Raw genomic sequence first — 23,777 nt, 5'->3', positions numbered from 1 at the left:
GTTGAGGATACGAGGAATGAAACTGTTGAGAATCGAGGGCTGTGTGAGAAAGAGGTGGCAAACATCGTGAGTTCCCAAAAGTAATGACTAAAACTCACTCAAAACAAAATGCATTATCTCATAAAATAGAAAAAAAAAGTTTTATATGTATATAATAAAGAGCCAGGGTTGTAACGATTGATTATGATCAAAGGCTCGACCAGACCGGATGTCAGTGCTGGGTTGTGGCGACCCAGCACTGACTGGGGCTGCTGCGGGCTCCCCGGCTCAGCACTGACTGCCTAGGGCAGTGATGGCGAACCTATGACACGCGTGTCAGAGGTGACACGCGAACTCATATTTTTGGTTGATTTTTCTTTGTTAAATGGCATTTAAATATATAAAATAAATATCAAAAATATAAATCTTTGTTTTACTATGGTTACAAATATCAAAAAATTTCTATATGTGACACCGCACCAGAGTTAAGTTAGGGTTTTTCAAAATGTTGACACACCGAGCTCAAAAGGTTCGCCATCACTGGCCTAGGGGACTGCAGATCAGGTCCGGAGAGAGGCTGCAGAGAAAGAGGCAGGGTCTGATCCATAGCCTCTGTGGCAGCTGTTGATTAGAACTTGCCTCTCTTTCTCTCCTGGCCTGGCCAATAGCTGCACCTTCATTTCTCTCCAGGCCTCCAAGCCTCCACTGGGGCTGCTGATCAGCCCCACCTTTCTAATCAGGCCCCATTGATAGGTCTAGAGACATTGACTGGTATAGAAACTGACCAATCAGAACCAAATCTGGGTAAGTGTGAGGAGCCAATGGCTGCCTAGGAGGCGGAGCTTTTGACACTGACTGGCATAGAAACTGACCAATCAGAACCAAATTGCCTGACAGAGGAGGGCAGTTGGGGGCGAGATCAGGCTGGCAGGGGAGGGCATTTGGGGGCGATCAGGCAGGCAGAGGCAGTTAGGGGTGATCAGGCAGGCAGGCAGAGGGGTTAGGGCAGGGGTGGGCAAACTTTTTGACTCGAGGGCCACAATGGGTTCTTAAACTGGACTGGAGGGCCGGAACAAAAGCATGGATGGAGTGTTTGTGTGAACTAACATAAATTCAAAGTAAACATCATTACATAAAAGGGTACGGTCTTTTTTTTTTAGTTTTATTCATTTCAAACGGGCCGGATCCGGCCCGCGGGCCGTAGTTTGCCCACGGCTGGGTTAGGGGCACTCAGACAGGCAGGCAGGTGAGTGGTTAGGAGCCAGTGGTGCCTGATTGTGAGAGGGGTCGCTGATTGGAGTGGGTGCAGGCTGGGCTGAGGGAACCCACTCCCCCTGTCCCCTGCCCCCCCCCCCCCCATCTCCGCAGGAATTTCACGTACCGGGCCTCTAGTCCTATTAATAAAAGCCTAATATGCTAAGTGTCAGGTCGGCCAGTTGGCCGTTCAATCAAAAGCATAATATGCTAATGATATGCTAAGGCCGCTCAACCGCTCACTATGTCATGCACTGATGACCACCAGGGGGCAGATAGTTGACCTGTCGACCAGTCACTATGATGTGCACTGACCACCAGGGGAAGATGCTCTGACTGGTGGGTTAGCTTACTGCTGGGGTCCGGCTGATCAGGACTGAATGAGATGGGCCAGACACACTCTGGAGCCTTCCCACAGTCCCTCCCCAGCTGGCCAACCTCCCATGTCCTTCCCCGGCCCTGATCGTGCACTGGTGGGGTCCCTTGGCCTGGCCTGTGCCCTCTCGCAATCCGGGACCCCTCGGGGATGTCAGAGAGCTGGTTTCGGCCTGATCCCGCAGGCCAGGCCGAGGGACCCCACCAGTGCACAAATTTGTGCACTGGGCCTCTAGTGGGTTAATAAAAAATGTCACCTGTGTTCTTATTGGCCTTTGTGCATTAATAAGCAGTAAGTAGTTTATGGAGAAAAGTTATTATATACAAAATGTTTATTTGTGAAATAAGTGGAATTCCACTAACAGTAGTCAGTTGAACTGCTGCAAGTGTTAACTTCCAACTTAATAATCGCTTCATTACGTTCCATCCGAGCAGGCATTGCAAGACTCCTAGATTTTTTCACTCAGGAAATACTGAGTATCTTTTACATGTAAGGCACCATTCTAGGGCTGGGACATAGGTACAAAAAAAAGACAAATTTGCGATTTCCTATGATGTCCCATATTATGTGTTTTCTTTGGTCCTGATGGTGTTGCATGTTTTTAGAACTTGGCTTTCACAAAGCTGAACCGTGTGGCTGATATTAGAATCCATTCAAGTCTCTGTTATTTTGGACTCCATTGGGCTTTTTTTTTTTTTTTTTTTTTTTTTTGTGCCTTTGGAGGGAGAGTGTTAGGTTATCTTAAAGCTTTTCAGACATGATTTTATTCCAATTGAGACAACAAGCCCAAATGCTTGGGAAGCAAATAGCCTCATAGGACAAATAGGACAGAAGATGCTAGAGAGGATGGCTTTGCCTTGTCCTGGAGCAGTGCTGTCCTATGTTGTTCACTTGGTCACTGGGTGGTGCTTTGCCTGTGTTAGATCCAGAGAGAGAATGTTGGTTGTGTCAGTTTAAACAGTTATCTCAAAACCACTATGTGTATTTGTGCATGAATATGTATATTTAAAGGTGTTTTATTTTTATAGCTTTGTTTCCAAAATACATAAATTAATTTCCCGTAAGAGAGCCTGGGGCTAGAAATTCTTTCTGTAAGTTTGACAGTGCAAAGGGGAGTGAGCAGTGAGTAGAGGAAAGGTCTGCTTCTATCTCAGTCCAGCCAGTGACTTCGTTTCTTTCTAGAGTCCAGCCAGCTTCCTTTTGGAGAGCTGATGTAGGCCAGCTCACACCTCAGTTATCACTTCTATATGCAGAAGAATTCTTATCTTACAAGGACATTATAAGAAGTAATTTTGTTGAAATGCTTTGACTTTTTTCAAGGTAAACACTTTAAGACATTCCTTATGCTGTTGTTCTCATGTATTTTATTTCCATATATATTAGAAGCCTCACAGTGATGCACTGTTATTATTTTTGCTTTAGACAGTTATTATTTAAAGAAATTTTAAAGAAAGAAAACTATCTTATATTGATTTACAAATTTACCATTTTCAGCACACTTCATTCCTTGTTTAGATCTATGTTTTTGTGTAGGAATGTTTTTTGTTCAGCCTAAAACTTCATTTATCATATCTTTTTTTTTTTTAATATATTTTATTGATTTTTTACAGAGAAGAAGGGAGAGGGATAGAGAGTTAGAAACATCTATGAGAGAGATCGATCAGCTGTCTCCTGCACGCCCCCCACTGGGGATGTGCCCGCAACCAAGGTACATGCCCTTGACCGGAATCGAACCTGGGACCCTTGAGTCCGCAGGCTGATGCTCTATCCACTGAGCCAAACCGGTTTGGCCATTTATCATATCTTGAAGTGCAGATCTACTGGCAACAAATTTTTTTTCAGCTTTTTTCTTAAGATAAAATGTCTTCAGTTTATATTTCATATATTTTTGCTAGATGCAGCATCCTAGGTTGACAACTGTTTTCTTTTAGCACTTGAAAGATGTTCTGTTTTCTGGCTTATAGTGTTCTAAGGAGACGCCAGTCATCATTCTTATCTTAATTTTTCTGTATTCAGTCTGTCATTTTTCCCTTCTATGGCAGCTTAAAAGATTTTATCTTTGGTTTTACAGCAATTTTTATTTTTTTAAAATATATTTATTGATTTCAGAGAGAGAGAGAGAGAGAGAGAGAGAGATAGAGAGAGAAAGAAACATCAGCGATGAGAGAGAGGCATTGATCTACTACCTCCTGCACACCCCCTATTGGGGATCGAGCCTGCAACCAAGGGCATGTGCCCTGACTGGGAATCAAACCATGACCTCCTGGTTCATAGGTTGACGCTCAACCACTGGGCCACACTGGTTGGGCAACAGCAATTTGATTTTGATGTATCTTTGTGATTTTCTTGAAGTCCAAATTATATGTGTGTTAGACTATTTAATATTATCCAACAGGGCAATGAGTCTGTCTTGTCTTCCCCCCCACCCCCGCCAACCCCCACCCTCAGTCTTTTTTCTCATTTCATTTTGGTAGTTTTAATTGTCCTTCAAGGTAAGTGGATATGCTGAGAACTTGTGAGTTATTTACTTTATGGTGTTTCAGCTCTAGAAGTTATTTGGTTCTTAATTATTGTTTCCATGTCTGTTTATTATGCTCTTGTTTTCCTTTAAATCTTTAGACATGTTTATAACTCTTTTCAAGTCCTTGTCTGCTGATTTTCTCAGCTGTGTTATTTCTGGATCTCTTTCTATGGACTGACCTTTTTCCTTATTATCAGTCACATTTCCCTGCTAGAATTGTGTAGTTAGATACAGGACTTAGTGAATGCTGCCTGTTGACTGTCTGGATTTTGTTTTCATCTATTAGCATGAGTTTTGTTTTGGCAGGTGGTTAAGTCACTTGCAGATCATTGTGATCCTTTTGAAACCTTATTTAGAGATGGCTTAGTCCTAGGGTATATCTTTTCTGGGATCGCTACTGAGTGCCCTGGGAGTTCAGTGACATCTTTAACTATGTCTGGTTGGAAATTGCCTGTCTCCAAGTCCCGAGTAAGTGCAGATCATTTTCAAGCTTTCAGGCTCACAGTGGCGATTCTTTTCCCAGTCTCTCCTGCAGATGTTCCGCTTAGTGCTCAAAGGCTGCAGGGCACCCACATGGATTTTTAGGGTGCTCTCTCTCCAATACTCTGCTTGCAAATTCCAGCTACCTCGTTGTCTCCTCAGCTCAACAAGATCACCTGTCCTGTTGACTCCTTTCCCTACACCAGGTGCAGAGACTTCCTTCAGAGTCACAGGGCTCACCTTTCTTATTTACTGTCCTTAGGATCACAGTCGTACACTTCCTGTTGTCTGATTCTAGTTCCGTTATAGATTTTGTCCAATTTTCTCCTTGTTTATAGTGGGAGGGCTAGTATGGTACAGGTTGCTCTATCCCGATCAGAAGTGGAAGTCTTTTATGCCTGTCTCTTTATAGTTTTAATTTTCTCTTGAATAATATGTTAACTTTTTTCTTTGAGGACTAAGTTAATACACATCCCTCAAATCACTGACTATTGATCCACGTTCCTGTAGTCCCTATACTTTTGACTGTGACAGGCCTGATATTGTGATTAAGATGGGGGATGGGATGTAGGAGATGAACTGTGGCATACAGTCTTTTTTCTTGCCTGGAGTTGGACTTCATTTATTAAAAATGGTTTTAACACTGATTATGTAAGATTCATTGTAAAAAATAGAAAGAATAAAGAAAATCTAAGTCCATTGTCTGTTATCTTAGAACTGCTGATTTATGTTTCTTCGTCTTTTCTCTGCATATTCATATTTCTACACATCTATATTTCATATTAGTTGGCATATACATGCAAATACACACATACATGTATATATCTTTACTATACTGGTTTATAGTATTATGCCATTAAATAGCCTTCTATAATATGATGTTTCAAAACTCCATTGTATTGCATAGTGTGAATGTATTGCCTAACTCAGTGGTCGGCAAACTCATTAGTCAGCAGAGCCAAATATCAACAGTACAACAATTGAAATTTCTTTTGAGAGCCAAATTTTTTAAACTTAAACTATATAGGTAGGTACATTGTTATTAACCTTAATTAGGGTACTCCTAAGGCCTAGGAAGAGCCACACTCAAGGGGCCAAAGAGCCGCAGTTTGCCAACCACAGGCCTAGCTTCATTAAATTAAAAAAATGTTAGGTTTGGGCCTGAGCTAATAATCATGTCTGCTTTAAAGATTTGAAATGCTCAGTTTCTTTCCTATAGAACTACTGAGGTTTTAGAATGATAGGAAACTGGCTTGGCCCTTTAAAGGTCAGTCATCTGTGCTGAGATGATGCACACAAAACTGCAGTGGGGCTCTGGGTGCCTGGGGATGGAGCCTCCTGAGAACCACGGCCGACCCTCCCGGTGAGAACTTCTCTGTGGAGGTGTGAGAGGGCAAGTAGGTGTTAACACGGGATGCTCAGGAGCGTTATGGTGCCCAGTAGCACCTGACCCAGGTCCCCTTGCTCGGCCGCACAGTGCTTGGTGCCGTGGCCACTATTTCCAAGCTCCTTGGCAAGAAGGTTCCTTGGCTGTTTCCTGTCCACATGCCTTATATGAGAAGGATGTGATCGCATTTTCTTCTTCATTGCCTGGACCCTGTGGCTGGTGTCTCCCAGGGTAGGCTGGCCCAGCGCCTGCTCTCTGAGTGTCACACCCCACATGTGTCACATCCCACGCTTGCAGAAGAAGTCATTTCTGTGAAGTTTGTCTCCTCAGATATATGGTTTACAAGTCATCTGACCATAAACCCAGCCACAGCATTACTGTCTGCTGTCATCAGATGGCATGTCACTGAACTTTCTCAGAGATTCCCTTGGTCACTGGCCAGTGGGTTGTGTGGCTCTGGATGGTTCAGGCGGTTGTGGGTGGTTCCAGCGTGGCCTCTGAGTCCTGGGTCTTCAGTAAAACCACAGAAAGAGCAGCCCTGAGGAGAGTGGTGCAGGGCAGGCATTCTAAGATGAGGGTCGGAGCTTGGAATCTAAGTGTCCTTGGGAAAGAAGCCTGACCTGATTTCTGGGGGAGGGGTTCCAGTTTCATGTGTGTTACTTTTTAGTTTTTACTAAAATCATATTCAACAAGAAATCCAATCTAAAAGCTTAACCCTAGACTAGATAGTGTATGAATTGCCTTTAAAATTCTCCAAATCAGTGTCTCTTGTATTTTCACGTGAAATAGGATCCACTCTTATCTGAAATTCATTCCCTTACCCAGTGATTTTCAATTTTTTTCATCTCATGGCGCACATAAATTAATTACTAAAATTCTGCAGCACAACAAAAAATAATTTTTTGCCGATATGACCAAAAAAATAGGTATAATTTTGATTCATTCACACTTGAAGGCTATTGTTGTGTTGGTTGTTGTCATTTTTTAAAATTAGTGAGTAACCTTGGGAATGTGAGGTGTCATTCTGCTCATGGGATGTGAGTTCCTGGAGTCCCTGTTCTCCAGTTTTTCCCCTCAGATCGGCACATTAGTTTATAGAATGTTTGGCTTGTAGACCATTTTTGTTCTATGAAAACTTCGATATTCTCTAAGCCAAATAATACTTCGAAATATACATCTGTAAGTCTTGAAAGTTCTACATGGTGTGGTGCAGGGTCCGCTTGGCTGTGTGCCGCTCTGTCCTCTCCTGTGTGAGAGCTGCCTGCACCCGTGGCCCAAAGGCTATTGTGCTCACTGCTTCTGTGTGCCTTCCTGTTATGCTTAAATCTTTAAGAGTGAATGTTAATAATGTTACATAAACATTACATATTAAACATGTTTTATTCATGAGTGTGGTTTTAGGTATACACTGCTTAATTGCTAGGAAAGGGATTAATGAGGGCAGGTAAATAGCTTTATTAAAGGTACTTAGTTATAACTGACTGGAGGCCCGGTGCACAAAATTCGTGCATGGGTGGGGCCCCTAGGCCTGGCCAGCGATCAGGGCCTTCTGGCTGCCAGCCGGGGCCTCCCTTTGTTCTGTGCCACGTCATAGCAAGAGATCAAACTCCCGGTCTCCCAATCAAACTCCCGAGGGGACACTTTGCATATTAGCCTGTTATATATACACTAGAGGCCCGGTGCACAAAAATTTGTGCACTCGGGGGGGAGGGGGGATTCCTCAGCCTGGCCTGTGCCCTCTCACAGTCTGGGACCCCTCGGGAGATAACGACCTGCTGGCTTAGGCCTGCTCCCGGGTGGCAGAGGGCAGGCCCAATCCCTAGGTGCAGCCCCTGGTCGGGCTCAGAGCAGGGCCGATTGGGGAGTTGGGGCGCCGCCCCACCATGCACAGAGCAGGGCAGATTGGGAGGTTGTGATGCCACCCTCAGTCACGCTCAGGGTAGGGCCAATTGGGGGGTTGGGGCACCGTCCCCTGTCACACTCAAGGCAGGGTCGATGGGGAGGTTGCGGCGCCACCCCCTGTCACGCACAGAGCAGGGCCAATCGGGGTTGGGGCGCTGCCCCCGTCACACACAGAGCAGGGCCCATCAGGGGGTTGGGGCACCACCCTCTATCACCCAAAGAGCAGGGCCGATCAGGGGGTTGGGGCGCCGCCACTCTCACACTCAGGGCAGGGCTGATGGGGATGTTATGGCTCTACCCCATCACACACAGAGCAGGGCCCGTGGGGGGCGGGGGGGGGGGGGTTGGGGAGCTCCTCCCTATCAGGCACAGAGCAGGGCTGCTCAGGGGATTGTGGCCCCGCCCCCTGTCACACACAGAGCCGCAGGGCGATCAGGGGGTTTGGGCGCTGCCCCCTGTCACGCTGATCCCGGTGCCGGGAGGCATATTACCCTTTTACTATATAGGGTAGAGGCCTGGTGCATGGGTGGGGCCGGTGGTTTGCCCTGAAGGGTGTCCTGGATCAGGGTGGGGGTCCCCACTGGGGTGCCTGGCCAGTCTGGGTGAGGGGCTGAGGGCTGTTTTCAGGCTGGGAGTGACTGAAGTTCCCAACCGCTCCTTTTTTTCTTTTTTTTCTTTTTTATTCTGGGCCAGCTTTACCTTGAGGCTTGGCTCCAGCTCCTAGGCCTCCTAGCAGCTGAAAGTAGGTTTCTGGCCTTTGCTTACAATGTTGCGAATCTGCTGGCTGAAGTCCGGCGGTATTTGTTACAATGTTTCTTAAACTGCCCGCTCAGAGGCCTGCAGCTGCAGGCGGGGAACGTTGGTTTCCTCCAACGATCCTCCGTCACTGAGGCAAGCAAGCCTCATGTTAGTTTCAAGCTGCCTGGCTGCCGGCCGCCATCTTGGCTGACAGTTAATTTGCATATCTCGCTGATTAGCCAATGAAAAGGGTAGCGGTTGTATGCCAATTACCATGTTTCTCTTTTATTAGTGTAGATATAGATGTTAACTTTTGACATAATTGTGTCCATTCTAATGGGATGTGGGTTGTCTAAACATAAGTGGATGTTAGTTTTGCAACCTCGGAGTGCCTGAAAGTTTATTGGATTTTGACTTTGGAGGATTTGTTGATGAGGGATTTTTCAGGAATTTCCCTCAAAGGCAGAAGTGCGGGTGCTGGCCAGGACTATCATGTGCTGTATTCTGGCGGATGGTGCAAAACCTGGGCTGCACCCGTGGAGCCAGCCAAGAGCTGTGCTGCTTTGCTCTGACCTGCCACCTTTCTTTTCACAGGCTGTGGTGGTGCCCCAAGGTGGTGGGCAGCTGTGGATCTTTGGAGGGGAGTTTGCTTCTCCTGACGGAGAGCAGTTTTACCACTACAAGGATCTCTGGGTTCTGCATTTAGCCACCAGGACCTGGGAGCAAGTCAGGTAAGGCTCTGGGTCATGAGTCGACATCTGGGCCTGCCTCCTGTCCATGCCAGCATGCTTGGTTCACAGTGATGGAATCAGATATTGTAGAATTCCAGGGCTTTGAGGAGCACCTTTGCAGAGCCTGAGGGACCAGCTTCGCGGGTAACTGCAGAAAGTAAAGAGCTTGAGTTTTCTCCACCCTTCGCTGAGAAGCCCTGCTTGGCCACTGCTGCCTGACACCGGGCTTTGTTGAAGGTGTTGCCAGGGTCGCTAGGAGCAGCGCTGCATTCAGGCTTATTTTCTTGTTCCTCCCTTGTCTGTGTTACATTGATCATATTTTATGCAGTTCTTCTCCTGGGCCATCTGTTTATCTCCTTAAAGGCACTTTGGGTTTCAGTTTGCTGGATGGAGCTGTGGTATACGTAAGGGAGTGCTCTTAATAGGTCTAGTTGACATAGAAACAGTGGGGCCAGTAAGATGATGGATGGGAAAGCCTTTATATTGCTCTTCAATAAACTAGGCTCAGCCACCACTGGAGCCTGATTTCCGCATCTTTTGGTAAATGTGTTGTCACATTTACCACTGCACTTCACCACTAGTGTTAGTGGTCAGTGCTGCACACCTGACTCTGAAGAGACAGACTTTGTCTGTATACATTATTTGTATACATATACATTATTTACAGGAAAAAACCTAGGGGAGTGACAGATTAAAAGAGTTGGCTTCATTCTCCTGGGGTGCGCATGCCTGCTTGCTGGGCTGTGTGCACCTGGTGCAGGGTGCCTTCTCTTCACTGCTAACTCAGCAACCAGGTTTCTTCCCTTCAGTGGAGAAAGCAGCCGCACTGCGGAATGCAGTAGTGGTCAAAGTGTCTTCAGGTCCTGGGACTTTCATAAGAGGGAAGCCTGCCTCCCTGGGGGGATGTGCTTGCTTGTTTGATGATGAGCCTCTTAGGAGACCACAATGCCAGCCTGTGGAGAGCTCATCTGTTGGCTTCAGGCCTGGAGTGGAACCGACTGTGTAGACTGTCCCTTGTGCAAGTGGAAAGTGTAAGTAGTCCCCACGCCTGGCTAGCTTGCTGGAGAAGGGCCCAGTGGCAATCCTGAATCAAATCAGAACCAGAAAGAGCCTTGGTGTGTATTACCAGTTACTGACTTCATTTCCCTTTCTCTTACTTGTTTAGGGAAAGCTTCATTATCTTAGTAGGCACAGCAGTCAAGAAATTATTTTCATATTAAAATTGGTTTCGTTATGTATATATTGAAAGTTAGTCATTTTCCCCATAATTTAAAAAGTATTTAGGCCCAGAGCTTGCAATCTGTGTTGTCTTGTTTTGCTCCAATTATTATTTTGAAACCCAATTTTATGTGCTTGTTTATTCATTGTCGTTGAATTGATTGTTGATAATTTCATAGCATTTATGCCAGCCACATGGTTGCTATTTGTCCAAATTTATGGTTGAAGGATAATAAACCTCTCCATGAAAGAATACATACAAGTCCTATAGCTACTCAGCAGGGGCTAGTGTTGATGATGGCACATCTGTGGGGTGTTCCTGCAGGGACATTCTAAGCTATTTTGTGCACACTTTCTCGTGTCCTTCAGCCTTTCCTGGTTCTATAACATATATTATGTGTGCTTGTTCCAAAGAAGCAGGGAGGCACTATTGACATGTGGTCACTTGGGGAGTGCCCTTTGAACAGCTTGCTGTGGCCGCTGTCTCCCAGCCAGCCAGAGATAGCCACCCTCGGCTCAGCGCAGGATTCCAGCTACCTCCTGGTGCTGTTGGCTCAATTATGCTTATGCAACCTTTGCGGCATCTGTCTTAAATCTGAAATTGTCTCTGATAAACACGTCTCTCATTACTTGAATACTTGTTCATTGTAATTAAAATGTGAGAATTTTTTTTTTAATCCTCTCCCGAGGATATTTTTCCATTGATTTTTCAGAGAGAGTGGAAGAGAGAGGGAAAGACAGAGAGAAACATTGATGTGAGAGAAACCACATCAGCTGTCTTCTTACTGTGTCCTCACATGGTTGCTTTTTGCTCGTGAAAAGAGTTCTTTCTTCCTCTTGTTGTAAAGGCCCAGATCCCATCATGGTGGCTCCACCCTCATGATTTTTTAATCCTCACCAGAGGATAGTTTTCCCATTGCTCTTTAGAGAGAGTGGAAGAGAGGGAGTGATGTGGCTCAGGGGGGAGAGAGAGAGAGAGAGAGAGAGAGAGAGAGAGAGAGAGAAACATCGATGTGAGAGAGACACATTGATTGGCTGCCTGCCACACAGCCCAACCAGGACAGGGATCGAACCTGTAACCCAGATACATGCGCTTGACTGGGAATCGAACCCTCTATCTTTGGGTGTGCCGGCCAGGCCAACTCTCTAACCACTGAGCCCCACCAGCCCGGGCCCCACCCACATGATTTAATTTAAACCAAACTACTCCCAAAGGCCCCACCTCCAAATACCATCACACTGCGGGTTAGGGCTTCAACATATGAATTTTGATAGGGGTTGTGGGGGAGGGGATAGGACACAAGCATTCAGCCCGTAGCAGCTAGTGTCTGGTGTTTGCAAACATCTTTCCTTTGACAACCATTGATGTATCAGTGAGGGTCTAATAAGGAAGACATGAAAGGGATTGGTCACACCTATGGTGGAGAAAACCAAGCTAGTGGGTCAGCTAGAAGCCCACTTCCCACTGCTAGGCTTTGGGGGTGGGGTGGGGTCTGGAGCTGGAGATGATGGGGCCAAAGCCGGGGAAAGGGGCCGTGCCTTGGTTCCTTCCCTCTTCTCCATGTACCTCCAATCTCCTGCTGGTGCTTCTTGCTTTGGTGGGACTTCTCTGATAGTGAGCAAAGCTGGGAGCCATGGAGAGGAACTGCCTGTGTAACCACAGATGCTCACGCACTTTTAACCCCTTCCTCAGTCAGCGGGCCTGCCCTATCAGCTTAGGTTTCCTATTTGTTAAAGTTTAGTTAGTCAGCCTGCCACACTGAAAAACCAGCACTTCTAAAGGTGAACCCCACTTTTCTTCCTTACTCCCTGGAGGAGATGCAGTTGGGCAAGGGGAGAAAGATTTTGACACCCTTTCTCCATTTATTTCTAAAGCTGGTGCCATCCTAGCTAGTCATCTATAACTCCATAAACCACAAACAAGGAGGTCAGGCTACTTATAGAACTCGGCTGTTTTTGGATGTTTTTCATATACCTAAAATAATCACCCTTTCAACGTTGATAATATGATGGTTTTTAGCATATTCAGAGTTGTACAACTACCACTGGTAGTTCAATAGAGAATGTTTCCATCACCCCAAAAAGACTCCATTCCCACTATTCACTCACCTTTAATCTGCTTGCTATCTCTGGATTTGCCTATTCTAGATATTTCATGTAATTAGAATCCTACATTATTTGTTCTTTTGTGACTGGCTTACACTTTGCATAATGTTTTTAAGGTTCATCCATTCTGTAGTATGTGTCAGAATTTCTTTTTTATGACTGAATATATTCTGTTGTTTTGAGATACCACATTTTGTTTATCCATTCATTTATTGATGAATGTTTAGTTGTCTCCACTTTCCACTCTTGAGATAATGCTGCTATGAACATTTGTTTACAACTAATACATTTTTATATGCATTGAAGTACTTAGTACATGATCAACAAAAATCAGTTGAATAAAAAATAATATACTGTATAGGTGTGTGTGTGTTCATGCATGCACACTGTTTCTCTTGATTTGGAAAAGGAGCCAACATTTGTGGCATCTTCAGCTAAACCCGCTTAGTGTATGTATCTTCAAGCTGTGTCTGAGAAAAGTTGATACCCTAGAAAAGAAGAATTATTCTCAGAATAATTCAGAGTTCTTTGTATGATCCTGTTGCAAAAGGCAGCAATGAGCGGAAATCAGACCATACCCCATATTTATCATGTGGAAACAGAAACACACATATGTTCCGTTCTCTGGCTTCTCCCATGAACTGGTTGGGCTCATGGTCTGAGGCTTTGTGGACTTCATAATCAGGCAGGTTTTATTAACAGCTGTGCATCAACTGCGAGTGAAGCCAGGAAACCCTGGGAGTGGGAGTGGGAGCTTGTGTGGATCCCCTGCTCCTTCACTGCTGACTGATTATCGTCTTGAAGTGCTTGTGCGTATGGAGGAAGGGAAGACCAACTGGTGGAGTGTGACTGATTTGTAGGAAAATCAAGGGGAAGGAAAGGATGCATGAATTTGAAGACTGTCAGGGTAAGGGGTCATTTTTTGGCACATAGATTTCTTTAGTCTGAGACCTTTGATTTTTAGTATAGGTTAGTGCAAGCATGTCACACTCACGGCCCACAACGAATATTTTTGTGGCTCAGCCAACATAACGGTATGTAAGAAACGTTTTAATAAAAATTTTGTAAATTTTTATAATACCCTGTTATACATAATTATTAATAATGAACTACAACATTCGCTAATGACTAATCACTATAATCATGTTGCATTCATTTCCCTTACGTGCCGGTGCACCATTTCTCTCCACTAATACTAGCAGGGAATATTTTAGCAGCTGGATTGCCACATCATTAGTCTTGTACTGACTTGTTTGGTGTGCGCAACAGGAAATATTTTGCTTTCAGAGAACAAGAAAAATAGGTTTACTTGCGTTCTGCTTATTAATTCGTAGTTATTCAGTGTCTGGTAAGTTAATGTTCAAGAAAAAATATTTTTATTAAAATTTTCTATTATTTTATGTTAACGACTACTCATTTATTTCAGCCCTTTGTATTCAGCATGTCCCTATCGAAATAAACCTGTTTCTATGAAAATTGAAGCTTTTTTTTTTTCAGCCCGCATAAACTTAAACCTTGTTTATTTGGCCCTTGTTAGCCTTTGAGTTTGACATGCTTGGTTTAGTGTCTTAGTTGGCTGTTGAGCATGTGCGTTATGGGACCAGGTTGCCTCAATTTAAATTCTGGCTCTCCTGTTGACTAGCTTAATGTGTTTCTACGACTTCTTGTCTTGATTTTCTCATTTGTAAAATGGGATTAAATATAATGTCTTAGCCATGCAGTTATTGTGAGGAATAAATGCACATAGCATAGAGTAAACATTCCACAAATAGTAGTTTTCTTATCCTATGTAATAAAAGCCTAATATGCTAAGTGTCCAGTCATCTGATTGGCCATTCAACCAATCAAAGCGTAATATGCTACTGATATGCTAAGGCCACTCAGCCGCTTGCTATGACATGCACTGACCACCAGGTGACCAGGGGACAGATGTTCCAACCAGTAGGTTAACTTGCTGCTGGGGTCCAGCCAATCGGGACTGAGCAAGACAGGCTGGATGTGCCCTGGAGCCCTCCCGCGGCCCCTCCCCAGCTGGCCAACCTCCTGCGTCCCTCCCTGGCCCTGATCGTGCACTGGTGTGGTCCCTCGGCCTGGCCTGTGCCCTCATAATATGGGCTGAGCCCCCCCCCACCCCCCAGCCCGCCCAGTGCACAAATTTTGTGCACCAGGCCTCTAGTTAAAAATAACAGTTGAAATAAAACTAAAACAAGAACACAGTTTGATAGGCTACCTAGATTCTAGAAACCACTATTATTTTGTACAAGGAGATAAAATTCCCTATACTAAGCCTCATATTCATTGTTTGATGGAATATTCATATTCCATTTTTGACACTTGGAAAAGTGGAGCCAAATGCCGAAGGGACACTGTTTAAAATGAAAAGGGCAGTGCTTTTGCACATGGTTCCTGCTTGGGCCATGTTGTAACAATTCTTGGAGGAGGAGCCTTTTCTGGTTGGAGAATGAGCTGTTAGATTCAGTTTCCTGTCCAGTGGGCCGGTGTAATGTTGACTTTCAGGTTTTATGAGAAAAAATTTTCTTTTGCTCAGTAAATGTCTCAGTGCTGCCTGGTATGGTACTATAGCATGTAATTTTGTAAGGTGTAAACTTTGAATTACTTCGGGGAACCATTTACTTGCCAAGTGTTTAACACTCTGTACTCTAAGCTCATGGAGTTATTTGATTCTAGAGTATTTTCTGTAAATGTCACCATTCGAAGGGGCCTGGGTGATGCTGAGTGGCAGCTTGCACTGTTGGAATGCCATTTTGCACATAACTCGGCTGCACTGAAAGCACCCCCTCCCACAATATAGCACATGTATTTTTGTGCTGCATATAGATCTGGCTGAGTACAACATGGAATTTTTTAAGACTCCATATTTAGGAGTGATGGCAGTTGAAAAGGCCTGTTGGAGATTCAAATATAAATAGGCTTTTTTGAGTGGCTTTATTTTTCTAAAGGGGTATGTGAAGTGTTTTTATAGAAAGATTTTCCCATTTTGGTTACTAAGCACAGTGGTACATGGCTGCTGCTACAAAGAGTAACTTACATCCTTAGTGCCTGGATCACTGGAGGACAAAACACCCATCAGATTTGGGGGCAGGAAGCTGACAGGAGACCCTTACCTGGTGTGTCTCAGATGCCGGGAGTCATTTAAGGAAGACGGCTTGCTGACACTGTTTCCATAGGTCTCTGGTCCTTTAGGTTCACCATTACTGGGCTAACATTGGTAACATTCTGGCTCTCCTGCATAAATATTTTGAAATAGAATTGGACCATGCTAGTTGCTGAATGAAAATCTGTTCCCCAGGTTATACTTCTAAAGTATCACATCAGAGAATTTATCAAAAGGGAAGGTTACATTTTGCCCAGCACATGTGATGATTTTCTTATTAGCTTCTCTATTGTAGAGTTGTACTTGTGGCCTGTTTTCTTAGTACCCAGCACAGAGGGTATGGAGAAGTCGTGCCATCTGCTTCAGCCTGTGGAGTGGGAGCAGCTCCAAGGAGAGCCCTTTTTCCACTGTGCAGAGTACCAGTCTAGGCCAGTGCTGATTTTGTATGAACCTGCACGTTGTGTCATGCATATCCAGACTCTCCTTTTGAGCCTTCTTCATTTGGTATTTTTTTTATCATGATTTTGGATAAGAAAATACGCTTATTAATTTTGTGGGAGAGCAAATAAGTTGTTGACATATTCAACATCCAAAAGTATACTTGTGGGCCAAATCTAGCAAGAAGTATTGAAGTGGATTTGGTAAAATCCATCCATTTATGATAACTCTCAGCAAAGTGGTAATAGAAGGAACATACCTCTACATAATAAAGGCCATATATGACAAACCTACAGCTACCATCTTAATGGTGGAAAGCTGAACTTTTTTCCTTTAAGATTAGGAACAGGATAAGCATGTACTTATACCACTTCTATTCAACACTAGAGGCCCAGTGCACGAAATTTCATGCACGGGGGAGGGTGGGGGAGGGTGTCCCTCAGCCGAGCCTGCGCCCTCTCGCAGTCTGGGATCCCTTGCTCCTTAATGCCCACCCGGCTTCTGGCTGAGCGGCACTCCCCTGTGGTAGCACACTGACCACCAAGGGGCAGCTCCTGCATTGAGCGTCTGCCCCCTGGTGGCCTGTGCATGTCATAGCAACCAGTTGTTCCGCTGTTAGGTTGATTTGCATATCAGGGTTTTATTATATTCAACATAGTATTGGAAGTCTTAGCCACAGTGTCAGTCAAGAAAAAGAAATAAAAGGTATCCAAATTGAAAAGGAAGACGTAAAACTGTCATTATTTGCAGATGACATTATACTATATATAGAGAATCCCAGAGATTCCACCAAAAACTATTCGAACTGATAAATGAATTCAGTAAAGTAACAGAATACAAAATTAATACTCAGAAATTGGTTGCATTTTTATACACCAATAATGAGTTGTCAGAAAGAGAAATTAAGAAAATCCCATTTATAATTGCATAAAAAATACCTAGCAATAAATTTAACCAAGAAGGTAAAAGACCCTATACTCAGAAAACTATAAGACATTGAAGAAAGAAATTGAAGAAGATACAAATGGAAGCATATACTGTGGTCATGGATAGGACGAATTATCATTAAAATGTCCATACTAAACAAAAAACAAAAAGTCTATACTGCCCTAGCCAGGTAGCTAGTCGGTTAGAGCTTCGCCAGAAATGCCAAGGTTGCTGATTTGAGCCCTGGTCAGGGCACATATAAGAATCAACCAATGAATGTATACATAATTAGAACAACAAATAGATCTCTCTCTCTCTCTCTCTCTCTCTCTCTCTCTCTCTCTCTCTCTCCAGTAAATTTTTTAAGGCATGTCTATACTATCCAAAACAATCTATAATTCAATGTAATCCCTATAAAAATACTACTAACATTTTTCATATAACTACAACAATCCTAAAATTTATATGGAACCACAAAAGGCCCTGAATAGCCAAAGCACGCTTTAGAAAGAATAAGTAGGAGATATCGATATCAAACTATACTGCAGGGCTATAGTAATCAAAGCAGCATGGTACTGGAATATATGGAACAGAAGAGAGAGCCCAGAAATAAACCCACGTCTCTATGGTCAATTGGTATATGACAAAGGAGGCAAGAATATACAATGGGGAAAAGACAGTCTCTTCAATAAATGATGTTGGGAAGAATAAATGGTGTTGGGAAGGCTGGACAGATACATGCAAAAAAAAAAAAAAAGCGAAAAAAACTAGACCACTTTCTTACCCTATATAAAGAATAAACTCAAAATGGATTAAGGACTTAAATGAAGACCTGAAATCATAAAACTCCTAGAAGAAAACAGTCAGTGAACTCTCTGACATTGCTCTTAGTAATATTTTTTTGGATATGTCTCCTCAGGCAAGAAAAACAAAAGAAAATATATATAATAGAACTATATCAAACTAAAAAATTTTGCAAAGCAAAAAAACCTGACTGGGAGAAGATATATGCTAATGATACATCTGGTAAGGGTTAATATCCAAAATATATAAGAAACTCATATAAGTTAACACCAAAAAGACAATCCAATTAAAAAATGGGCAGAGGACCTGAATAGACATTTTTCCAAAGTGGGCATACTGATGGCCAATAGATGTGTGAAAAGATGCTCAACATCACTAATCATCAGAGAAATGCAAATTAAAACCACAATGAAAATCATCTCATATCTGTCAGAATAGCTTTTGTCAAAACAACAAAATGTTTGCGAGGCTGTGGAGAAAGGGGAATCCTCATGCACTGTTGGGATTGCAAATTGGGTAACAGTATAGAAGTTGCTCAAAAAATTAAAAATAGAACTATCATGTGACCCAGCATTCCCTCTTCTGGATATTTATCTGAAGAAATCCAAAACAAATTTGAAAAGATATAGGCATCACTATGTTTATTGCAGTGTTATTTATAATAGCCAAGATATGGGAGCAGTCTGTTCATTGATCAACACTTGGATAAAGAAGAAGTGGTACGGCCGAAACCGGTTTGGCTCAGTGGATAGAGCGTCGGCCTGCGGACTGCAAGGTCCCAGGTTCGATTCCGGTCAAGGGCATGTACCTGGGTTGCGGGCATATCCCCAGTGGGAGATGTGCAGGAGGCAGCTGATCGATGTTTCTCTCTCATCGATGTTTCTAACTATCTCTCTCCCTTCCTCTCTGTAAAAAATCAATAAAATATATTTAAAAAAAAAAGAAGAAGAAGAAGTGGTACCTATATACAATGCAACATTACTCGGCCAAAAAGAATGAAATCTTACCATTTGGTACAACATGGATGGAGCTAGAAGGCATTATGCTAAGTGGAATAAGTCAGGCAAAGACAAATATCACAATTTCACTTATATGTGGAATCTTAAGAGGCAAAATAAAACAGAAATGGACTCAGAGATACAGAGAACAAATAGGTGGGAGGGAGGTTGGGAAGCTGGTTGAAAAAGGTGAAAGATTAGGTACAAATGGGCAGTTATGAAACAGTCATGGGGAAGTACAATACAGCATGGGGAATATAGCCAGTATTGTGATAATTATATGGTGTCAGTAGGGTACTAGACTTATTGGGGGATCGCTTCCTAAGTTACATAATGTCTGACCACTATGCTATATACCAGAAACTAATATAATACTGAATATCAACTATAACTGAAAAATTAAAAAATACTTTTAGATATGGTTAAAAATCTAAATGCAAATATTCTATCAAAACAGGCTAAAATTTTAAAAATAGTATTGAAGTGGGATAAATTTTCCTTTAAAATTCTACAAGGAATTTTTACGAGATAAGACTTTATGAAAAAGTGGCCCTTGCTCATAGATGAGAGGGATTTAGGAACTTTAGTCCTAGTAAGAGGTCACTGCTTAAAGGCCGATTCACAGGCTCTGGCATCTAGGAATAGGTATTGGTGATTTTTGGCCGACTTCACATGGATGAGCACAAGCCTCATTTTGAGCGACACATTAATAGGGATGTTAATAAACTGAGGGTATTGAGGGGAGAGAGATGAATATGATCAAGCATTTGAAGAAAGGTGAGAACTTTCTGCAATTCACCTGAAATTTACTGAATGGGAGACGTTTAGATTGGGCAGCTCAGGCTTCCTTTTTTAAAAATCCTCACCTGAGAATATGTGTATTGATTTCTGCCTGCTGGATTGGTCCCTTTTTGAGAGGAGGGCATTAATTTGTCCAACTATGATAGTGAATTTATCTCTTCTTGCTGTGCTATTAGCTTTTGCCTCACATAGTTGGGACGTTTTGTTTTTAGATGCATACATGTTAAGAATTGTTGTGTCTTATATAATGCCTTTTTAAAAATCCCTGATAACTTTTCTTTGCTTCAAAGTCTGCTTTGTCTGAAGTTAATTTAATTACGCTTTCCTTTAATTAGTGTTAGCATGGCATATTTCCTCCAGCCATTTACTTTTCATCTATATATGTCTTTAAAGTGGGTTTCTTGTAGACAACATATAACTGGCTCTTGTGCTTTGATCCACTTTGACAGTCTGTGACTTTTAATTGGTGCATTTAGACCATTGATAGTCGAAGTGATTATTGATATAGTTGGATTAATTTCTCTTGCATTCATTACTGTTTTATATTTGTTGCGTTTGATCTTTATTCCTATGTTTGTCTTTCACTCTTTTTGCCTTTTGTGGTTTTAATTGATCATTTTATATGGTTACATTTTCTCTCCTTTCTTAGTATACTAGTCATAGTTCTTTTTTAGTGGTTGCCCTAGATTTTGCAATATACATTTACAACTAATCCAAGTACACTTTAAAATAACAATATATTACTTCACGAGTAAGTGAATACTCTATAATAACAAAATAATTCTAATTCCTACCTCCATCCCTTGTATTATTTCTGTCATTCATTTTACTTTATATATACATATCTGTATGTGTATATAAAAGCTTACATAATCAGATACATTGTTTCTATTATTTAACCAAATTGTTATCTGGTAGATCAATTAAGTAAAAAATTTTACTTTTACCTTTTTCTTTTCACCTTATTTAGTGCTCTTTCTTTTTTTATGTAGATCCAAGTTTCTGACCTATATTCTTTTTCTTTTCTCTGAAGAACTTTTTAAGACATTTCTTACAAGGAAAATCTGCAGACAAGCATTGCATAATGATGGGGATGTGTTCTGAGAAATGTTTTAGATGATTTTTGTCATTGTGCAAACATCATAGAGTGCGCTTACATAAACCTAGATGGTATAGCCTACTGCACATCCAGGCCATATGATACAGCCTTTTGCTCTTAGGCTGCACACCTGTACATCATGTTACTGCACTGAATACTGTAGGCAGTTGTAATACAGTATTCAGTGTTTGTGCATCTAAACATTGAAAAGATGCAATAAAAATACTATATAAAATACAAAAAGTGATACACCTACATAGGGCACTTACCATGAATGGAGCTTGAGGACTAGAAGTTGCACTGGGTGAGTGAGTGAGTGGTGAGTGAATGTGAAGGCCTAGGCCAGGGGTCTTCAAACTTTTTAAACAGGGGGCCAGTTCACTGTCCCTCAGACATTCCACACATGTGCACTGCGGGCCCGGAACGAGTCGGCTACTAAGCAGGACAGGCAGTGGTGGCAAAAACACCTGGCGGGCCGGATAAATGTTTTCGGCGGGCCACATGTGGCCCGCGGGCCGTAGTTTGAGGGCCTCTGGCCTAGGCCATTACTGTCCACTGCTGTAGACTTTATAAACACTGCACACTTAGGCTACAGTAAATATATAAAATAACTTTTTTCAACCCTTTTGTAATAACACTTGGCTTAAAACACAAACATATTGTAAAGCTGTACAAATATATTTTCTTTATATCATTCTGTAAGCTTTTATTTTATTTTTTTTAATCTTTATTGTTCAGATTATTACAGATGTTCCTCCTTTTTCCCCCCATAGCTCCCCTCCACCAGGTTCCCACCCCACTCCAGGCCTTCTCCCCCTCCCCACTGACCTCGTCCATAGGTGTAAGCTCTTTGTTCAATCTCTTCTTGCACCCCCCGCAACCCCTTCCCCCTGAGAATTGTCAGTCTGCTCCCTTTCCATGCCCTGATTCTATTACATTCACCAGTCTGTTCTGTTCATCAGGTTTTTTATTCATTTGATTTTTAGGTTCACTTGTTGATAGATATGTATTTGTTGTCACTTTGTTCATAATTTTTTCTCTTTACCTTTTTCTTCTTCTTCCTCTTCTTAGAGAATAGCCTTCAGCATTTCATATAATACTGGTTTGGTGGTGATGAACTCCTTTAGCCTTTTCTTGTCTGTGAAGCTCTTTGACCTTCAATTCTAAATGATAACCTTTCTGGGTAGAGTAATCTTGGTTGTAGGTTCTTGCTCTTCATCACTTTATATATTTCTTGCCACTCCCTTCTGGCCTGCATAGTTTCTGTTGAGAAATCAGCTGACAGTTGTATGGTCACTTCCTTATAGGTAACTAACTGTTTTTCTCTTGCTGCTTTTAAGATTCTCTCTGTCTTTAGCCCTTGGCATTTTAATTATGATGTGTCTTGGTGTGGTCCTCTTTGGATTCCTTTTGTTTGGGGTTCTCTGCGCTTCCTGGACTTGTAAGTCAATTTCTTTCACCAGGTAGAGGAATTTTTCTGTCATTATTTCTTCAAATAGGTTTTTAATATCTTGCTCTCTCTCTTCTTCTGGCACCCCCATAATTCGGATGTTGGTACACTTGAAGTTGTCCCAGAGGCTCCTTACACTATCTTCATATCTTTGGATTCTTTTTTCTTTTTGCTTTTCCGGTTGGGTGTTTTTTGCTTCTTCATATTTCAAATCTTTGACTTGATTCTTGCGTTCCTCTTGTCTGCTGTTAAATCTCTGCGTATTATTCTTTATTTCAGTCAGTGTATGCTTCATTTCTGATTGGTCCTTTTTCATATCCTTGAGGGTCTCACTACATTTCTCGGAGGTTTCCAGAAGATTCTTGAGTAGCCTTATAACCGTGGTTTTGAACTCTGTAATCCAGTATTTTGCTTTCACCCATTTCTTTCATTTGTGACTGGTTTCTTTGTCTCTGCATTTTGGCTGCTTCCCTGTGTTTGTTTCTATGTACTGGGTAGCTGCTAAGTCTCCTTGAGTTGATAGAGTGGCCTTGTGTGGTAGGGGGCCTGTAGGGCCAAGTGGCTCAGCCGCCCCAGTCACCTGAGGTGGACGCTCTTGGTGCACCCCTTTGTGGGCTGTTTGCACAGTCCTATTGTAGTTAACCCTTGATGGCTGTTGGTATCACTGGGAGGAATTGACCTGCAGGTCAATTGGCTGTGGTGACCAGCTGTGTCTACACTGGAAGATCTGTTGTGCAGGGGACACCCTTATGGGCAGGACTTGCTTCAGTGGGGCTTTGGTGCTCTCTGAGTCTGCCCCCTGAGTGTGTCTCTTATGGATGTGAAGAGTTATAATCCGGTATGGTCTCACTCTGACCACTGGGTACACTGGCTCTTGGATCTCCAAGGAGGTGCAAAGTCAGCCACTGTCTGGGGCCACCCAGCAGGAGCTACAGAGACATCTGCAGATTCCTCCCCTTTGTATGGGGTTTGTAAGTGCCCAGACAAGGCCCAGCTGTGAAGCAAGGCAGGTTGCTGTTGCCAGGCCTTGGGCCTTCTTTTGGAAGCTCTGGGGCTCTCTGACTCAGCTGCATTTTGACAGGTTTTAGGCAGAGAAAGGACAGGCCATTCTTAGCAAAAGCCTCTGCATGCAGCTTGGGTGGGGTTGTAATTGGGTGGGGCGGGGTCTCTGGGAATCACCAGGACGGAGCAAACAGCAATGGCTGCCAGTCAGCCCTGCACCAGAGAGGTCCCTGGGTCTCCATGTCCCACGTCCCTGTGCAGGAACAGTGATCACTGTGAGCACCTCTGAGAGAAGGCTGCCCTCGCGTTCCTGTCCTGATGCCAGGCAGTCCAGTTTCTCCCTGTATGTGTCTGGGTCCCCCAGAGTCTCACCCGGAACTGGAGTTCAGAGCAAGCGGGAGCTTGTATCTCCCTCCCGATTAAAAGAGCAGCACATCCAGGTGCCAGCACT

General features: G+C 43.1%; 1 protein-coding gene across 4 annotated transcripts in view; it reads left to right on the top strand.

Moving 5' to 3' along the window:
• Positions 1 to 23,777, top strand: part of KLHDC4 (kelch domain containing 4) — a 51,917-nt gene that overhangs the window by 9,248 nt on the left and 18,892 nt on the right. For 3 of the 4 annotated variants that reach the window (XM_081107533.1, XM_081107532.1, XM_081107531.1), the window contains exon 5: positions 9,232 to 9,368. The exons of the other annotated variant lie outside the window; for it this stretch is intronic. In XM_081107533.1, the coding sequence (XP_080963659.1) occupies positions 9,232 to 9,368 (137 nt within the window). The remainder of the gene's footprint in view (positions 1 to 9,231; positions 9,369 to 23,777) is intronic. 4 annotated transcript variants of the gene reach the window in all.

The sequence above is a fragment of the Myotis nattereri genome (assembly GCF_964212035.1).
Source record: "Myotis nattereri genome assembly, chromosome: 15".
NCBI classification, from domain to species: Eukaryota; Metazoa; Chordata; class Mammalia; order Chiroptera; family Vespertilionidae; genus Myotis; species Myotis nattereri.
This window is presented reverse-complemented; position numbering and strand designations above follow the sequence as displayed.